The sequence below is a fragment of the Carcharodon carcharias genome, chromosome 5, assembly GCF_017639515.1.
Source record: "Carcharodon carcharias isolate sCarCar2 chromosome 5, sCarCar2.pri, whole genome shotgun sequence".
In the NCBI taxonomy this organism is placed as follows: Eukaryota; Metazoa; Chordata; class Chondrichthyes; order Lamniformes; family Lamnidae; genus Carcharodon; species Carcharodon carcharias.
The window spans coordinates 50,005,822-50,021,582 of NC_054471.1; the positions used below are offsets into that span (position 1 = coordinate 50,005,822).

Here is a 15,761-nt window from a genome sequence, read left to right on the forward strand (position 1 = left end):
TCCTTATCTCCAGCAAAATCCACAAAGATTTGACTCTGTTTTCTTTTCAAATTTCCACAAACTTCTGTGTGTCGGCTTCTGGTACAAACTCATAGGCATTGAGAACCAGTCTTTACTTATCACCACCTAATTGCTCTCCTGAAACAGATGAGTACATCTCCAAAGCTTTTGCCACGAAAACACTCTGTAGGAGCACAGTCCAATCTTTAGGCCATTTCAGTTTTGTAGCAACTTTCTCAAATGACACAAAGCACATTTCTATTCTTTCCTCACTAAATGTAGGTACAAGGCAAATATTCTTTGCCAAATCAAAGGTACGCAGTGTTGACTTTGGGCTATCCTCCCCTCTCCCTCCCAACATACAAGCTTTGAGCCTTTTTTCCAATTCTAATTCAAGCTTTTGCATTTTTTTCTTCACTTTCCAATTTTTCTCTTTTGAATTCAAGTTTTTTTCATTTCTCTCTTCTTCCTTTCCTCCTCTTTCTAATTCATTTAAAAAAAATTCATTCTCTTCTAACTCAATTTTTGCTAACTCGACTTGAACATTAGTAGGACTATCCTTTTCTTCCTTAAGCTTCAAGTGCTGAGCCACTACTTCAACGATCTCAGTTTTCCCAGCTCTTGGTTTGAAGTCAGCTCTTAATTTCTCTGCCACAGCCTTCAAATTAATCTTTGTTAACTATTCGAAGGCAACAAGAGATCAATCTGTTCTGCCCAGAAAGTCTGATCATTAAAGGTAGCCCTGTTGAATTACACTGAATACAGCAAAATATGAAACCCTGTCAGTTTAACTTCTGGAAAATTCCAGGTTAACCATCTTCCCATCTCACCGTTGAGATCCCAAACGAGTCCCCAATTTGTTACAATCTCTGTAGAGACCAATAATGTTTCAAAAAGAAAGGAATCCCCATAATGCCAATGGGAGGAAAACAATTGGAGAAGATTTCACTTTTTAAAACCTTTACTAGAACAAACCAGCATAACTCAAACATTAATTAACAGATGAAAGATATTTTAATAAAAAGGCATTTTTACTTTAAATAGTCAATACAACAATGATACGCTTCTTGTGGCTGTTATATGGTCATCAAAAAGAGGAACCAGCTCTTAGATGCTTAATGTGTTCAATGCATTTCTATTTTATTTGTCAACTATATACAAAAGAATAGTAATTCATTTGAGGAACTTACAGGCAATTCCCAATCACAGCCATTTTCAGATGGATGCCAGACACAGAGTTTTATAAATATAATACCAGGGGTGTTGGGTGTAGAAATTGGGGAGGGTTTCAAATCTCCAGTGGAATAACTTAGTGTTATACAGAAAATGTGATGTGATGGGATAGAAAGAAATTGTGTCCAGCTGAATTGTTTTACAATATAACTAACAAATCTCTTGATGGACTTACAGTGAGAAGCAGAGACTGCACTTAGCTATACCAGCAGGAACATTATAAGGTACAATGGTTTTTTCTTCTACTCAACTGCAGCTATATATTCTTTGAAGAAGGAGACTCACTGCTGACAAGCAAATATTGGATGAATTTAGAGAGAGCAATTAAGAGCCTTAAGATGTTCCGCTCTGGTATTCTTAGTTCTTGCAGAAAATTCTCAACATATTTAAATAGATATCAGCTGAGTTGGACCATGTAGCGCAAGTCCTGCCAACTCATTCATGCAGACACGCTGGATAACAGCAACCTTGGCAACAGTCATTGTCAGCTGTTCCCTTTCCAGCCCAGTTCAATATCTGTCAGCTACTGTAGGAGGTCCTGTCCACTGACTCCCCGACCTCATTTCCTCCAATATCACTCCCCGAGACAAGTCGCTAATTCAGTTTGCCTCATGTTGCTTACTTCCTGACCACCTCAGGGCTTTTCAAACGCTGAAGGCAGTCTGTGTGGTAGCGTGCCCACTCAGCTCTCAATAAGCCTTTTTGCTCCTGAGGAGCTGAATACAATCTTTGACCACAAATCTGTGGCAGGACCATCCAGTTCCCATCAAGCCCACCGTTTACTTTCAAAGCTCAACAGTGGCAGTTGCATGACAGAGAAGGCACTACCTGGATGGTACTCTAATATTCTGACACTCGTATGTCACGCCCAAGGCATCATCTGAGCTCATCACCATTGCATGGGAAAATGTAGTTTTTATTCCTATACTGCACAAACAATTGTGAGGTAGAAATTAAACGAGAAAGGATGCAATATGCACCTCCAGTCAGTGCACAGAGGTTTTAACTCCAAAGATATCATAGGGAGCAATTTTCCAGATATTATTCTTGCATATTCTGGCGGCATCACTGAGATCCTTCTCAATGAAGCTACTACTGCACACAAATCTCAAATAGTAGCAAAGGATCAGTTGCTCACTCACAGCTCAATTGTTAGACAGATCACCAGCTGCAGAATCGCACTGTGGCATTTCCTTCTGATTCTAAGCCACTCAGTGTAACAGCATAGATCTGAGCGTGTGCCTGCTGCGAGTAATCAAACAGCTGTTGCTATGCACAATTTCAAAAACGTCTTTCCCCATTGCTAAAGTCAGATGATACTGCAGCACATCAATTCTGTTACCCAAACCAGGTGATTGAGACATAAGCTGCTTCAAACAAAATCAGATGCAAATGTTGAACATTTGGTTTAAAAGCTCAATTTTAATAGTAGTTGACATAATTCACAATTAAAGCTTTCATTCCTGTGCCGTTAGAATTCTGATTCAGTGATACTTGTTTTATCACATCTCCCATTCAGGATGCAGGTTTTTTTTTTAGTAGTTTTACTTTGTTTTCAGGCTATTTGAAGAATAGTGTCTGGAAGCCTAAGTTATATTATTATAACTACATTCAAAGTAGATCATCAATCAGCTTTATACACTGCGAATCTCTTCTGCTGGTATGCATGGGTGACCTTGGAGATGGTACAGAGCCTGATCCACGTGTTTAAGATCATGGAGTTGGTTTTGAACTCAACCTGCACAATGAGCAGGTGGGTAGTTGAAAACGAGAGGGTCACGTACCTGCTTAGAAGCTGACGATTTGCGACATTAATCGTGCAGGCGGATGAGGCATCTGACTAAAGCAGGAGCCTCACTATGTTATTTTAATGTAATTCTAACTAAGTCTGAGCGGAGAGGGTTGTCAGCAGCTGGTCTCAAGAAATCAGTCTAGGGTTTTTCTTTGCAGGGGTCAGGAGGAGCAGCAAGTGTTCTTCTGGGCCCCACAAGAAAAGTGCCTGTCTCCCCTGATCCAGACACACCCAGCCATTCCTCCACCCCACAAGGCCCTTTCTGAAATCTCCTCCCCACCACTTACCAAAATCCAGCAGACGACAGTCCCACCTCATTTTCGCCTGTTGGCAGCTGTACAGTGGTCTCGTGCCCACACCGGCCAGGAAACAGCCCCATGCCAGTTAAAATCTGCATGTCCTTCTGCCTCTGCCAGTCGGCAGTCAGCCTGCCTTCCCGCCGGTAACCTGATCTAAGTGAAAAATTCACCCTTAATATGCAAATATTATTAACCATAGCTATTTGTGAACTGCTGAGGTTACTCGAAGGGCAGTTGTGACTACTTCTTAATTTTCAAGCTGCAAATCAATTTATTTGAATCCTTCACAGAGTTTGGCATCTTTATGGTGTCAGAAGCAAGGTAAATTCAACATTTTATTTGTAATTCGGTCCATGATCTTGCATCTACCATGTAAGATGAAGAACAGATAAGTAGGAACAAGAGATCACAGGGGCTCTGCACATAAACTGAACAGCTGAACAGCAGGATGCTTAACTTGACTGCATTTCTTTCAAAACCTATTAGTAGAACATTAGTAACTCTGGAGTACCTGAAATGATCCATTAAATCAAACAGCACTGAAAGATGCATCATTATTAACTGCAAAACATTATGATTATGCCTGCTCCAAAATGTTGTCGGTGCAGTTAATTTACATAAAAGCTTCACCAAGGTTTCATTAGTAAGCTGAAAATCATATTGAAACAGCTTTCATGGCTGCACATATGCCAATTTTCTTTCTCAGGCATGTAGAGGGGTTTAACAAAAACAAACCCACAGGGTGTAAACTCTAAAGATACTACCTGCTTTCTTGTTCATGTGCCCTTCTTAAAACTCTCCAACACAATGGCTAACTTTTTAAATGCAACCTTCCTCGCGAAACAAAGACCAGAATGCTAATCCCTGAATCCTGGCAGATGTATTAATATCACAAATTCAACACTTGCGTTAAAATGTAACGGCCGCCAAATTAGCTGCACATCATCTGTAATAGTTAACAACAGCAACATTTGGAATAGTAAAAAGCCATGCCCTGAGCAGATGGAACCACACTGCATGCTGGTCCTTTATTCACAATCCAACAGGTTTCTGAGGTAGTGGCCCAGGCCTTCCAGTCTCCAATTGTCGGAGACTGGCCGTACAACCCAAGAGGTGCATTGGGACCCCGCAGGAGTCTCGACATACAGACCTCCGTGGGAACTGCCTGGGAAGCTTGAACTTCTGATGGGCAATTCCCCTGCTCTCTGGGACCCTCCACAAAAGTCTCCAATCCTGAGCTAGAGTCAGGGATTCCGGACAATTCCGTGGGATTTACCTGAATAAATACCCGGAAAATGTTAGGCAGAATAATCCTAGTCCAATCCTGATTAACTACAAAATTGACCAACCCTGACTCCCCCCCACCGCTGCCTCACTTGCCCACCGACCACCTAGCAACCCGACTACCCCACCCAACTACCCCCTGCCACCTCCAACCTGATATGACTAGCCCCCAGTCTGACTACCACCTCACCCAGTTGCCACCTCACCCTCATGTCAGCTCACCCACATGCCATCCTACCCAGTTACCTCACACACCCTACCTGCTTACTTCATTACCTACCACCCTACCCGTTCACTTATTCAACCACTCAACCATTCACTAACATTCACACTGAACATTTAAACTTGCCATAGGGCTGCTAGTGCCATAAAAAGTGGGAGTGTCTCATCTTCTCCTTAACACTGCAGTGCTGCAACAGAGCTCCTTGGTGGACACTGCGCACTGCATTTCTGGAAAAGTTGGTCTTGGAAGCAAGAAATGCGGAGCAGTGTCGAGGTATGGAAAAGTTCAAGCAGAGCAGCACTCTAACGATGACTGCCGCTCCGTGGAAGATCCAGACCATATTCGCATGAAGCACTATTTTTTTTTTAAGAACAGGAAACGGCCATTAAGCCCTGACCTACGCAGATCAACCTACCAACTCGTACACTTAAATCATCCTTCAATCCCTACCTGGCAAGAAGGAAATCAAACTTAGCCTTGGTGGCGGGGGAAATTACAGAAACAATAATTCAGGACAAAATTAATCGTCACCTAGGCAAATGTCGGTTAATTATAAGGATTTGTTCAGGGCAAATCATGTTTAACTAACTTGCTTGATATTTTTGGCGAGGTAAATGAGAGGGTTGATGAGAGTGATGCTGTTGCAGTCGTGTACATGGCCCTCGAACATGCATTGATACAGTGTCACACAACAGACTTGTGAGCAAAGTTACAGCTCATAGAATAAAAGGAACAGCAGCAACATGGACATGAGATTAGTTGAATGACAGGAAACAGACAGTAGTGACTAATGATTGTTTTTCAGACTAAAGGAAGGTTTATGGTGGAGTTTCCCCAACAACTGGTGTTAAGACCTAGACCTTGGTGTACAGGGCACAATTCCAAAATTTGCAGATGATACGAAACTTGAGGTATTGTGACCTGTGAGCAGGGCCTGTGAGAGAAATCATGAGCCCTGGTGTTTCTCTTGTTTTTTCAAACACCTTATTTCCACCCGCAACCCCCACACCCCCAATCCCTTTAACCCTCCCCCTCACATCATTCAGGTGCCTAGATTTAGGAACCATAGTTACATTGGGGTCAAACTGTTTCATAGAGTTTTAGAAAAACTTATTACACTTTTATACTCTGCATGTATTTATCAAGTCTATTGAAAGTCATGGTTTCAGTATGATAGTTGAGGCTGGGATTAAGGTGGGGTTAGGTTGGGCTTGGTCTTATAAAACATTATTGACAACATTATTACGGTTAGGTTTAGTGTTAGAATTGAAACCACATTTGATGCATCACTGTCACTGGGGATTTCCTTTTATTCCCTCACACAGACCAGTTAAAAAGTAATTTCATGAATTGCTGTTTCAAGGAACTGCCTGCCCACCCAACCTCAAGTTTCTCAATGCTTGCACACCTTTCCATTTTTCACACAAAAAAAAAACATCAGGGACATGAGGCTTGGGTATTTTGTCAGAAGTTCAAGCAGATTCAGATGTTCCACTGGGTACATTACTGTAAAACATTCCTGACAATAACATCCGCCAGTCACTCTCTGCTTCCGCCTGTCGAACCCCCTGGGCAGAGCTCCCTAGGTGTAGGGCTGGCAGGGGGGGCCCCGTGCCCGGCCCAAACGGGAATGAGATCGTGCATGATGACGTCGAGCGAACGTCCCAATGTCATCGCACACTCTCGTGATCTTTTGGTCAGTGGGCGCACGCGAGAGGCAGCAGCGCGCCGGCCAACAATTAAGAGGCCGATAAAGGCCCTTAAGTAATTAACTAAACTGCATTTTCCGCTGCTCACTCAACCGTTCGGTAGGCGGGCGGGCGAATAGGCCAAGTGGCCTTTGCAGTTTTGGCGAAATCTCATCCATGAGGAGGTTTCCAGCGCTTAAGTTTTTAAAAATTACAATTTTTCAACATGTCCCTCTTCATGTGACCGAGTCACACCTGGAGGCATGTTTATTTCATATGTTAAAAGTTTAATTTTGTATTTAAATTCCGTCAGCTCCCTGTGGTGGCTCTGTGTCTTCAGGGAGCTCTCAGTGCACGCTCCCCCGCACATGTGCACACTTCAGGGCAGTAAATTGGCCAGCCAGCGTGAAATCGCAGTCGGAACCCGATCACAAACGGCAGTCAGTTTCATGGCTGCTCCCAGGCCCGCCTGATGAGGGAACAATTCTACCCTTCACTCCACCCCCCCAGTGTATTTCCATTGGTGTTAGGGTTTGTTTTAGTGCCTTTCCATTGCCCTACTCTAGCTTTCTACCATCAGAAACATCTCACTGAAAAGGGTGTTTAACAGAGCTGAGGAACGTGTGACTCTCTGCTTGAGAGAGACAGTGAAGGCAGCTGAAGGACGCACTTGAGCCGAGAATCAAAACCCAACTGGGAAAACGGGAGCAACCAGAGAAAATAGGAGGCTGTGATTGGAGAAGTGTAAAGTGGGAGTCGTACCTGACTCACTGTCAGATATCAAGGTTTCAGCAGCCACTGATAGAAATTTCCCAATTTGCCAATAGCCAGTTTGCCTATGAGAGCCAGAGATTTGCCCCTGTCTCCAGCCCTGGTCTACAGCTCTGTGAAAGCCCAATAAAGGGGCTGATAACTGAAAGGTTTGGCTTGGAATGTGTGATTGCTCAGGGAAACGAATATCCCGCTTTACCGCAGATTGCACATCTCACTCTCATTTACTTCCACGTTTTTAATTTCAGCAGATAGGTGCAAACAGTTTGTATTTTATCTTGCGTGCTTTACAAAAATTATTAAAAAATTTAAGCATAGCTACACTAATCCAAATATATCTAAAAAAAACCCGCCTCACTAACAGAAAGGGACGGGCTGTGGTGTATATTCTGGGATGCAAATTTGAATATCAGGAACCCGCTATTCACTTTGGATGTTTTGTGTTATAATTAAATCAGGCCAATGAAAAACTAACCAGGAGAAAGAATTAAGGTAAAATTCATGTTGAAGGGTTAGTTGCAGAACTCAAAAGTAAAAACCCTCTCTACAGTTCCGATAACTGTGGCCCAGGACCCTTCCCCTCCCAACCTCTTCTCGAAAGTCCTCCTTCAGGATTTAGAGTTAAGTTCGGAGGGGGTGTGGCGGTAACGGCCTTTGTAGGTGAGGGGAGGGTACGGCTGACCAGGGAGATAAATTAAATGCAGGGACAAAGCGAGCCACGCACTTACCTTGAAGTCCACTCCTGATAGTTCAGAGTCATGTTCTGCAGCCTAACTCGAATCAGCACAGAGGGACATGAGGACTGACAACTCCAACCCCGGCAAACCCAGTCATGGGGAGAGTGACAAGGTCTGTCCGCAAGAATGACCCAAACCTCCCTGTCGCTTGCCATTTTAACACTCCACCCTGCTCTCTTGCCCACATGTCTGTCCTTGGCTTGCTGCATTGTTCCAGTGAAGCCCAACGCAAACTGGAGGAACAACACCTCATCTTCCGACTAGGGACTTTACAGCCTTCCGGACTGAATATTGAATTCAACAACTTTAGGTCGTGAGTCCCCTCCCCCATCCCCACCCCCTTTCTGTTACCCCCTTTTTTTTTCCCAATAAATTATAAAGATTTTCCTTTTCCCACCTATTTCCATTATATAAAATATAAAAAAAACCCCACTAGAGCTATACCTTGAGTGCCCTACCATCCATTCTTAATTAGCACATTCGTTTAGATAATATCACCAACTTTAACTTTAACACCTATGTGTTCTATTGTACTATTGTTGTTGACATCTTTTGATGATCTGCTTCTATCACTGCTTGTTTGTCGCTACAACCACACCAACCCCCTCCACCTCTCTGTCTCTCTATCTCTCCGCCCCCCACACACACACCTTAAACCAGCTTATATTTCAGCTCTTTCCTGGACTCGAACTCAAGTTCTGTCGAAGGGTCATGAGGACTCGAAACGTCAACTCTTTTCTTCTCCGCCGATGCTGCCAGACCTGCTGAGTTTTTCCAGGTAATTCTGTTTTTGTTTTGGATTTCCAGCATCCGCAGTTTTTTTGTTTTTATCTCTGTGTTCTACTGGGCTAACGATTGCTGTTGTTTGGAATAGCAGCAATCATTGGCCAATTAGCCTGTCAATCGGGATGGTCTACATACCTGGTTGGCTCCTTTGGACATTGACCATCCTGAATGACAGGCTACCCGGCCAATGAGGCCAAGCCCGGACCCCGGTGATTGGCACCGTCTGCAACCCCTCTCACGGGCCCTGACTGTGAGGAGGATAGCGTGAAGTTTCACAAGGACGTAGGCGGGTTAGTGGAATGGGCGGAAAAGTGGCAGACGAAATTTTAATGCAGATAAGTGTGAAGTGATTCATTTTGTTAGAAAGAAAATGGAGAGACAATATAAAATCCGGGGTGCAATTTTCAAGGGGCTGCAAAGGCAGGGGGGCCTGGATGTATATGTGCAAGTGTCATTGAAGGTGATAGGGAGGTTGAGGGAGTGGTTAATAAAGCAGATGGCATCCTAGGATTTATAAATGGGGCATAGAGCAAGGAAGTTATGACAAACTGGTATAGAACACTGGTTTAACCTCAACTGCAGCACTGCATCCAGTTCTGGGCACTAAACTTTAGGAAACATGTGAAGGCATTAGAGAAGGTATTCATGAAAATGGTTCCAAGGGTGAGGAATTTCAGTTACATAGCTAGATTAGAGAAATTGAGATTGTTCTCCTTGGAGAAGAGAAGGAAAGAGGAGATTTTATGGAGGTATTTAAAATCAGGAAGGTTCTACACACAGAGTGGATAGGGAGAAACTGTTCCATTGAGACAAGGATTGAGAATAAGAGGGCACAGATTTAAGGTAACTGACAAAAGAAACAATGGAGACATGAGGGAAAACATTTTCACACAGCGAGTAGTTAGGACCTGGAATGAACTGCCTGAGTGTACAGTGGAGGCAGGTTCAATCGAAGAATTAGAGGAGGAATTGGACTACTGTCTAAAAAGTAAGAATGTGAAAGGCTACCTGGAGAAGGCAGAGGAGTGGCAATCGAAGAACTGCTCCTTCAGAGAGCCAGCAGAGACACAATGGGCCAAAAGGCCTCCTTCTGTGCTGTAACTATTTTATGGTTATATGACTCTATGAAATTGTCTTTTAAACGCATATCTACTGCCCGCTTCATTGGTCTTTTGGGTTCACATCACGACAATTCTTACCCTTTGGTCGAAATCAGGCAAGCAGGGAATGCACAAGGGTCATAATACAATAGAGCAGACAAACAGGCAACCTATATCCAAAACTACCAGATATCAACTGGAAAAGAGTAAAACTGAATTTTACAATGTTGAAGTGCCACTTAAAATTGGTGAAAACTTTATTTCACATCCTCTCTAAATATGCTGAAAGTCAATTGCAAGGTTGAGTATGGGCAATGATTTGGTCAAGAGACTCACTTCATAGTAAGATATTTGTCTGATAGAACACACATTGTTTTCTATGGACCTCTGTAGAAAACAAACAACAAAATATTATAAGACAATGGCATCTCTCAATACTGTTCCAGTTTTGAAGAAAAGTCATTCGACTCAAAACAAATGCTGATAGGCCTGCTGAGTTTTTCCCAGCACTTTATGCTTTTATCTCTCAATACTGGCTCACTTTCTTGCAATAGTCTACATCATGATCTTTTGAACATCCAGTAAAAACAATTTAATCAAGCCTCTGCACGCTCGTTCACCAACCAAAAGAGGAAGAAAATACCTGTTTGCTAAAATTATTTTGTTTTCATCAACACAATTAAAATTAGGATTGAATGAAGACCAGAGTTAACATTTGAATTAAAGGGACAAAATTAAAACTAAAATTAATGTATTTCTAGGAGTAAAACAACATGGATCAGTGGTCCACATTTGGAACAGATGTTGAAGATTGGAACAGACAAATGATATTTAGTTATTACAAAGCACCTGTTTATTATTTCTCAAGGGCCTTGAAGCTCTGCTGCAAGACACTAGTTTCCAAACACCTCTATCTAAACTTCCTCTCTGATATTCTATGGGAGGTCATCAATCCGTTTACCTTAAACTGCCTATTATTTCTGCTAACATCCCAGAAAGTAATTTCAGGCTAAAGCTTTAAGCATTCACTGATGTCTCACAGTATAACTACAACTCAACATTTCATTGTGGGAAGCGAACAAATTTTGATTTTTTTTGACACATACAGCTTGAAATCATTCTTAAAGAAACTGAAATTAAAGTATGGAAAGCAAAAACCTCAAATTTTTACTTAATTTTTAAGACCAAAACTTAAATATGAGGAAAACTGGGAGACAAAAGATTCAACTATAATGAGGATTAAGCTTATCTGAGGCTTATAAATAAAATAGCACAAAAAATTCCAGATCTAGGTGTTCATTTAAAACTACAATTAAAGTGAAAACAAACTCCTGGATAAAGGTGATACACCCAATGCAACCACTTAAATATACACCAATGCAACCACTTATCCTCCGTGAGGCAATAAAATATAAGTGAATTTTGCAGAAAGACTGCTGTGCTCTGAAGGGACAGCTATGGAGAGTTTCTAACTACAGTCAACCAACACATGCAACAATAGATAAACACAGGACAGAACGCAAGACAGAGGCTTTTTTTACCTTTCAACACAGAAACATGTTGGCGGCCCTCAATATCCACAGGGTAGTTCTTAATCTCAATGTCTTCCCCTTCTTTTAATTCCACCTTATCATAGCCATACCAGCCAAGGAGTTCATTCATGGTGTTTTCTGCAAAATTCTGACAGAAAAGAATTAAATGTTGGTGTAAGCAATGAATAATCATTCCGGTAGATGAGTGCATTAACAGAACCTCTTTCTCTCTCTCTCTCTCTCGAAGCAGTTCACAAAATACTTTGACACATCTCCTGCCTACTACATTGATACTAAGTCATATCCAAAATATTTAAATGTGTTTGAACATTAAACTGACTGGCTCAGGCATTTAAACATGGATCAGCTTGAAATGCAAGGTTTATTTTTTTTAAAAAAAAAGGTAATGAAAGGGTTATGATAAAGAAATCAAATGTCAGTGTTCTGCAGCAGCAAGGCTGCCAGTTGGATGTATCCACACTGGGAGTGGAATGGCTGCCCACATGATGAACAGGAGTACAGTGGTTGAAGGACTGACAGGAATAGTCGTTTGGTAGTACAGAACTTGACTAATGCTAAAATAAAAGAGACATGCTATCGTAACTTTTCGTCTTGCACTCAACAGGGTAGCTCGCAAGAAATTACCACACTATAACGGGGGAACAATAATTTATACTGCAAGAGAAAAGAGTGCTGATTGGTTGGCAAGTGGACTCTGATTGGTGGAGGTGTTGCCATGGAAAATGCAGCATAGAACTGTTAACTGCCCAGCTTTTGAATTTAAACAAAAAGGAGGGAACCAACAAAAGGGAAAAAAAAAACTACGTGACCTCATCCTCACCAACCTGCCAGCCGCAGATGCACTTGTCCACGACAGTATCGGTAGGAGTGACCACTACACAGTTCTTTTGGAGACTAAGTCCCATCTTCACCTTGAGAATACCCTCCATTGTGTCATGTGGCACTAACACCGTGCTAAATGGGATAGATTTCTTACAGGTCTAGCAACTCAAGACTGGGCCTCCATGAGATGCTGTGGGCCATCAGCTGCAACAGAATTGTGCTCAAACACAATCTGTAACCGCATGGTCCAGCATATACCCTATGTTACCATCACCATTAAGCCAGAGGATCAACCCTGGTTCAATGAAAAGCTTGGAGGGCATGCAAGGAGCAGCACCAGGATACTTAAAAATAAAGTGTCAACCTGGTGAAGCTACAACACAGGACTACTTGCACACCAAACAGCCCAAGCAGCATGCAAAAAGGCAATCCCACAACCAACAGATCAGATCTAAATTCTGCAGTCCTGCCACATCCAGTCATTAATGGTGGTGGACAATTAAACAACTTACTGGAGGAGGAGGCTCCACAAATATCCCCATCCTCAATGATGGGGGATCCCAGCACATCTTGATTAATGCCCCACCCAAAAACATTCACTCCCTCCACCACCGATGCACAGTAGCAGCAGTGTGTACCATCTACAAGATGCACTGCAGAAACTCACCAAGACATCTCAGGCAGCACCTTCCAAATCCATGACCTCTACCATCTAGAAGGACAAGAGCAGCAGATAGGTGGTAACATTACCACCTGGAAATTCCCCTCCAAGCCACCCCCCTTCCTGACTTGGAAATATACCACTTCAATGTCGCTGGGACAAAATCCTGGAACCCCCTCCCTAACAGCACTGTGGGTGTACCTACACCACATGGCCTGCAGCGGTTCAAGAGACAGCTCACCACCACCTTCTCAAGGGCAATTAGGGATGGGCAATAAATGCTGGCCTAGCCAGCAATGTCCACATCCCATGAACAAATATAAAAAAATGCATCATGGCAATGCCTCCATCAATCAGAGTCCATTTGCCATCCAATCAGCAATCTCTTCTCATAAAGTATAAATTGTTGTTCCCCTGTTTTTCCCCTGGTAATTTCTTGCACGCTGTCCTAATGAGTGCAAGATGAAAAGACCAACAGGAATTTTATTCTAATAAATCTCTTTTTTGTGTCATAATATAACTGTTGCAGTGCTGACTGGAAAAATAAAGTGTGATGTTAAGAAACATAAAACGGAATTAGCATTATCCATGGACAACATTTATTTGTTTCACTTCCTTCAAGTGCACTCATGTCACTTTTCAAAGCCAAAGCACATTTAAAAATGAAAACACTTAGAAAAGCAGCATACATATTGTCACACTTTACAAATCAGTTTGCAACACACTACGGAGTCGTGAAAAAGGTTATATGACTTTCCGAAAGTAGAACAGCAAGGAAGGAGGAAAAACTTGCATTTACATAGCACTTTATCACATCCTCAAGAATCGCAAAAGCTCTTCACAATGAACAAGTTACTTTAGAAGGGTAGTTATTGATGTTAGGTAACAAATATGGCAGCCAATTTGCATGCATCTATGTTCCAAAAACAGCAAGTCAGGCAAATGCCCAGTAAGTTGTTTTTGAAAGTATTTGCCAAGAACGAAATCCTGTCCAGGTCACTGGGAGAAAAACATATTCCACTCATCTATGTAACAAGAGAAGCAGACCAAAATTAAAATGTTTAGTTTGAATTAAAGAAAAGCTAAATCATCTAGGGATTTGTAACCACCTGTTTGAAAATCTTGTGTCTCAGTGTTTATATTTGTCTAAACATGCAAAATGCTGAATCTCAATGAGCCTAAAGATTTTAGAAACAATTAATTTCTATTCCCACATCAGACTCCACCCCCACCCCCAATTTTCCTTCACCGGACCCCACCCCTGGTGTTTCTGCAGGCCCTAACACATTCCTCACCCCCAATGTTACTTCACCAGACACTAGCCTCACTCCCCCCACCCCCTCGGTGTTCCTTCACAACACACATCCTTACTGTCAATCACCCAAGATTCTCCCAGCCCTAAGATTCACCAGTAATTTTATTGTAAGCACAGACTACATGACGATAAAAATACCCCCTAGTGTGTATGTGTGTCACAGTCACTGTGTAAAGTGCTTTGAGCTAATTGAACATGGTAAAACACTACATGGAAGCAAGTATCAATATTTTTGTGTGGTGCACATTTTCATCTACATTTCAAAAACAGAATCTTTTTCCGGCTTGTGTGCATGGTTAGGAAACGCTGCAGCCAAACACAACAGCTTGTTCCCACTGTCTCCATGGAATTCTGGCAGTGAACATGAAAACAAGCAAGAGATCCACCAAAATTAACTTTTTAAGATTAATTCGCCTATTTGAAAACAGTATATCAAGGCACTAAGCCAACAGTATTCTGGTACTTATACCAATAAATCCTTAGGCACCAGCTAATAGAAAAGATGTGGGCTTTTTGTGATATTTCATTTAACCCCATTAATTTTGAAAAATATATCCGATTAATACCTAATGCAAGGGTTTATGACAGCACCACAAGTAGAAATATAATGGACTACAAGTGTGTTTCCAGCAATAAACCAACTCACTTAATTCAGCAACAGCCGGTATTTGTTGTGACAGATCATTTATCCAGTGCAATACAAAGGAGGGGTGAAAACTCAATTAACCTAGTGCCATTGAGTTTATTTGAAGGTCTCTTAATTGCCCTTATGATAATCTACTCCACCATGGCAGCTGTCAAATATTTCTATTTCAAAATACATGGCCTAATTTTTTTTTTCTCTCTGAGGAAGCAATTACCCACAAAATGTTTGGATTCCTCTTCCTCTCAACCCAAAATCATATTTCAATTGGTCTCAATCATGAGGGGGAACCTCACCTCAGGATTTCACCCTGGCAAACTGCAATGGTACTTTTTCTTAATGAAGATGACAAAAATGCAAATCTACACCTAAATGCATCATAAATATTGGGCTCAGAGTCACATGGTGTAATATTGGTGACAAGCAAGTTAGTGATTTGGGATGAAATAACTGTTATTTCAGCAAAGCTCTTCAGCCCTCATTATAAGTAGATGGCAGAGGGATTGCAAGTTGATAAATACCCTTGCTATGGATATCACACTTTCTGATTGCATCTCTTTCCTACATTACACTGTTCACTTCATGAATGTAATCAACATGACACTTAGCATCATCCTATCCAATATTCTTCTGATTTTAGGATTAATTATTCCTCCAAAAGAAACATGCTTAGATTAAAGCCAGATCTGATATTTTAAAAATTGAGAAAAAAAGTATGTTTGTTTTACTTGTCTATGGGATATGGACATTGCTAACCACTGTTTATTGCCCATTTCTAATTGCTCTTGAGAAGGTGGAGGCATGCTGCCTTTTTGAACTGCTGCAGTCCCTGTGGTGTAGATGGGGGCGAGGAA

At 41.8% G+C, this 15,761-nt stretch overlaps 1 protein-coding gene across 4 annotated transcripts in view; it reads right to left on the reverse strand.

Moving 5' to 3' along the window:
• sobpa (sine oculis binding protein homolog (Drosophila) a) overlaps nucleotides 1-15,761 on the reverse strand; it is a 343,731-nt gene that overhangs the window by 237,782 nt on the left and 90,188 nt on the right. For all 4 annotated transcript variants that reach the window (XM_041187129.1, XM_041187128.1, XM_041187130.1 and 1 more), the window contains exon 2: nucleotides 11,455-11,593. In XM_041187129.1, coding sequence (XP_041043063.1) covers nucleotides 11,455-11,593 — 139 coding nt within the window. The remainder of the gene's footprint in view (nucleotides 1-11,454; nucleotides 11,594-15,761) is intronic.